At 54.8% G+C, this 4,407-nt stretch overlaps 1 protein-coding gene across 1 annotated transcript in view; it reads right to left on the bottom strand.

Moving 5' to 3' along the window:
- Positions 1-3,883: 3,883 nt before the first annotated feature.
- Positions 3,884-4,407, bottom strand: part of HOXA1 (homeobox A1) — a 1,429-nt gene continuing 905 nt past the window's right edge. Inside the window, exon 2 of the mRNA XM_075417447.1 lies at positions 3,884-4,239. Coding sequence (XP_075273562.1) covers positions 3,884-4,239 — 356 coding nt within the window. The remainder of the gene's footprint in view (positions 4,240-4,407) is intronic.

The following is a 4,407-nucleotide window of genomic DNA, read 5'->3' as shown; positions in this document are numbered from 1 at the left end:
CGAGAAGAAAAAAAGAAATAAATATTTTTTAAAAAAAAATTTATATTGCTTTTCATTCATATAAGTATTTCATTATTTCTGTGTTCCCTGTTCGTGGCTACCAATTTACTGCCATCGCACAGAACCAATTGCTAAGGGGGGAGGGAACCCGAACGAGAGCTTGCTCCCGAGCTTACGCGGAAAACCATTCCCAAACGACTCTTTTCCCAAAAAATACCCCACAGCCCCCCTGCCCGCCGCGCCGAGGCCCCGCGGTGCCACGGGCCGGCAGCGGCCCCCCCCGGGCTCCCTCCCGGCCCTCCCCGGGGCCCGGCCGGCAGCTCGTCGTCCGGGGTCCCCCGGCGATGCCTGGGCGGGGAGGGGGCAGCTCCCGAGGTGCGATTTGCCGGTGAAAACCCGCTCGGGTCTATAGCCCAGGCGTGAGCTACCATTAGAGAGGTACTAATAAATCCCTGTTAGGCATGCATTTATGCGACGATTAGGTGAACTTTGGCCTTTGAAGAGTCCCTGCAATTAGCAGCGACGTCCACCGCGTTTTGCCCGGGTTTCTCTCTCTGCCCTTTCCCCCATCCCTGAGGACGGAGCGGAGAACGCGGCCCCGCGGCTCCGCTGCCCGCCCCGTCTCCCGCAGCCCCCCGCCGCTGCCGGGGAGAAAGCAAGCCCCGAGCACCCCCTCCTTTTGCCGCCCCACCCCCGAAAATGCAGGGTGCCTTGCGGGAGGGCTCGTTTCTCGCCCGGGGTACCCGCCTGCACGCCGGCGTCGGCTGCAGCACGGGCGAGGGGCAGATGCCGGGGTTTGGCGGTCCCCGCAATAAGCGGTTAAGGTTTCGTTAAAAAAAAAAAAAAATGCTCGGCAAAAATGAGAGGAAAGTTGCCGCAGTTGGGGAAGCAGCGAAAGGGGGAGAGGGATGACTCTGTAATTGTTGCCTTTTACCAAAGCTGTGAGATGAACCACTGGGACTTATTCTAAAGCGACCCATCACCGAATTCATTTCTGCTTGAACTTTCGGTGAACCTGAGATTAAAGAGGGGAGAGCAGCTAAGCAGTTTGTTGTTAGCTGCCTTTTCAACAGCCCTTTCAGACTGAGTAAATATTGATCGGTTTCAATCTGATTGCCCCAGAGGAAAACACCAAAGCATCTCAATAGCCTCCAAAAGTAAACTTTAAAGGTGAACAGCAGAAATGGCCCTAAGTATGATAGGAAGATGCGAAACTCCGTTTGGCGTTGGGACGCTGTTTGGGTTGGGTTTCTTTGATGGGAGGTTTTTTCCTTAATTTTTTTTCCTCTGAGACTCTAGAGAGAAAAACTAATTTTTTTTAAGTGTAGAAACAAAAGAATCCCTACGACCTGCAGGGCAAATGAGTGTCTCCATCGGGCCAAAGCACGCTGCGATTTTTTTTTTTAGCGATGTTTTTGCGGTAGAAACTCCGAGCTAGAGATTTTCGTTCCTCTTCCCCACACACCCTGACCCGAAAGGCTGATCGTATCGAAATAATAATAACGCTAACAAAATGAGCCAGGATCGGAGGACTGGTGCGCTGACGAGCGTCTTGTCTCTCGCATTTAGGCTGTAATTTATGGCCCCTCTTTCTAACACATGAAGTCAACACCGGGGGAGCCGGGCTGCAGATCCGGATTCCAGCAATGTTTAGATCCAGATTTCGATATTGAAATGCCCTCATTGGCATGCAAATGCCACTTTAACACATCCAAGCCTCTGGAAGAAGGCCATCTGTTTTGCTTTGTGGCTTTACACTAATAAACAAAAGGTAAAGTATATGGCAGGCGGCGAAATGAAAGAAATAGAGGCATCGGCGGGAGCCTTTGGAGACAGCCCCGCTCCCTTGCAGATAGCTTGGCTCTTGTTGTGGCCGCCGCGCCTTGCAAATCAGGGCTTGCCTCTCTTGACACCGAAATGAAGACAATTTCGTTGACTTTCTGCGGATCCCGCAAAAGCCGGCCTGCGTGGGCAGCCCGGCCCCGGGAGAAGCTCGGGGTGAAGGAGATGTCACGCGTGTTTGCGCTGAAATTCGAGAGGCAGCGATGACTTGAACCCCCACCACCACCACCCAGCTGAGCGTGTCTCTGCTCCGTCCCACCACCCCGCTTCTCCCCGCACACGCTCTCCCCGCTGCCCGGGGTGCTGTTCATTGGACACCTCTTGGAAATCTGACGGCGTTCACCTGCCAGAACTTGCTCTTTTTCCCGAAAAAAATAATTAATTAAAAAAAAAGAAGAAAAGAAAGTGGCGGTGGTGGGAGATGGGCTGGGGTTAATGCCAGAAGCGCACTGGCAAGGGCTTGGGAACCATCTCCCATCTCGGCACCCATCAGCAGCTGGGGATGGCAGCCCGGGGCCGGCCGGGGGGGAGAGAGAAAGGGGACCAGCTCAGTGCCCGGGCTAATTAAATGTGCAGCCCTTGGCGAGGGGCCTGCGGTGTGAGGAAAGACCGGCTGAAGACAGTTTCTGCGTTTGAAGCGTGCTGTGTTTATGTAAGTGTCAGCATCCATCCCGAGGTGAAAAGGTTAGCACTTGACCCAGGAAGTCCTCGTGTTTGTGCTTCAGAAACAGAGCGGGGTCATAAATTCCTCCCAGTTACGGAGGAGGGAGAGGAAGGTCTTGTATTTTCCTAAAAATAAGATTATTTGGGCATAGGAAAGGAAGAAGCTTTGTGTTATGATTCAGGCTGGGCAGCCAGAGCTCTCACCTCGGCAAAACGACGCGTGAGGGACAACGCTGGGAGACCCTTCCTTGCTTTCCCCGTCGGAAAGGCCCCAGCAGTAGAAAATCAGGGAAACCAAACTGCTGAGCCCAGCCTGCGACTCAGCGCTGACGTCACGAGGAGGTAGACAGACGAGGGCTACCTGAAAGTCGAATATATTTATTATAGACATTATAAGGACCCGTAAATCGTGCCCTGGCTTCCCTCACCAGCGGAATCCCAGAGCCTTTCATGATTGTACAGAAAGCCAGGAGGACGTTTCGCTCACACGCGGCAAGTGACAGAACTCCGCGTACCGGCGGTACAGCAAAGCACGGTGCATCATGCAACGGTCCGGACACCAACCACAGAAATTATACATTCATTTGGCCATTCGTCACATTCACGAGTAGATTGAAAAGACATCGAGTCTAAAGGGAGCTGGATACGAAAATAGGAAGAGGTGAGGTCTTTTGGACGGTTACACCCTTCGGTTGAGTATAACCCAGCACAGCTTTCGGGGGGGGGGGGGGGGGGCAGAAGGGAGGGGGGGCAAGCACACCGGGTAAGGTTTACAAAACCTAGTGCAATTGAAGCCTTGTTTGTCACATTTAAAGGAATAGCGCTGCTTTGTTTTTGAGGTATGTGCTTGAGCTCAAGACGTTTACTTGATGCGGTCGTCGGCTTTCCCAATACGAAATTGGATCCAGTTTGGCGAACGCGCTCACCCTGCTTCACCTGATAATCGAAACGTCATTTCTAGAAAAATCTGTAAAAAGATAAATCTCTCGGACAAAGTATTTACAAGCAACAAACTCATAGACACGAACGAAGAATACATTAAATTAAGGGGATGACAGTCCTACAAGTCGTGTAAACACTCGCAATAGTGCATCTCGTCGTGAGGTTATGTACCCTAGGTGACCTGTCTTTCACGCAGGGGGACTCGGTCCTTGCAGCGGCGGAGGGACACCCTCACGCGTGTGCAGAAAGGGGGGGGGGGGGGGGGGCGAGAAGGAAACTCCCCTGGCATCGAAGCGCCGGGACCCGGCGGGGGGGGTGGGGAGGGCGGCCCCCCGGGACCTCTCGGGGACACCGACCGAGCTGGGGACCGACGCAACCGCGGTGAGCGGACGCGAGCTGCGCTGTCTGGGCCGTCGCGACAGGCGGCCGTCGGGTCTCAGTTGGAAGCAGCGAGGGTGTCCGAGGAGGAGGAGGCGGGCGAGGCGCTGCAGGGAGAAGAGCAGGACTTCTCCGAGGAGTCCTCCGCCTTCTCCTCGCAGCCCGTGGGGGTGGCGGGGGAGACGGGCAGCAGCCCCTCTTTCTCCCGTTTCTTTTGCTTCATCCGCCGGTTCTGGAACCAGATCTTCACCTGCGTCTCGTTGAGCTGGAGGGAGGCGGCGATTTCCACCCGCCTGGCCCGGGTCAGGTACTTGTTGAAGTGGAACTCCTTCTCCAGCTCGGTGAGCTGCTTGGTGGTGAAGTTCGTTCTGACGGTGTTGGGCTGCCCCACGAAGCCGTACTCGCCAGCCTTGCCTGCGGGGTGGAGGGGGGGGGGACACACAGCGGTAAGTCATAAGTAAGCGCGGAATGATTTATGGGCGACGTAATCAATAGGTCCACAGCGGCCAAGCGATAGGGAGCAAGGGGCTGCTTGGGATAAGGGGGAAGCCCCGGCGGGGTGAGTGATGGAGTGCGAGGTGC

The sequence above is a fragment of the Opisthocomus hoazin genome, chromosome 4 (genome assembly GCF_030867145.1).
Source record: "Opisthocomus hoazin isolate bOpiHoa1 chromosome 4, bOpiHoa1.hap1, whole genome shotgun sequence".
NCBI classification, from domain to species: Eukaryota; Metazoa; Chordata; class Aves; order Opisthocomiformes; family Opisthocomidae; genus Opisthocomus; species Opisthocomus hoazin.
Note: the sequence above shows the minus strand (reverse complement) of the source record. Positions and strands in the feature narration are given on the sequence as shown.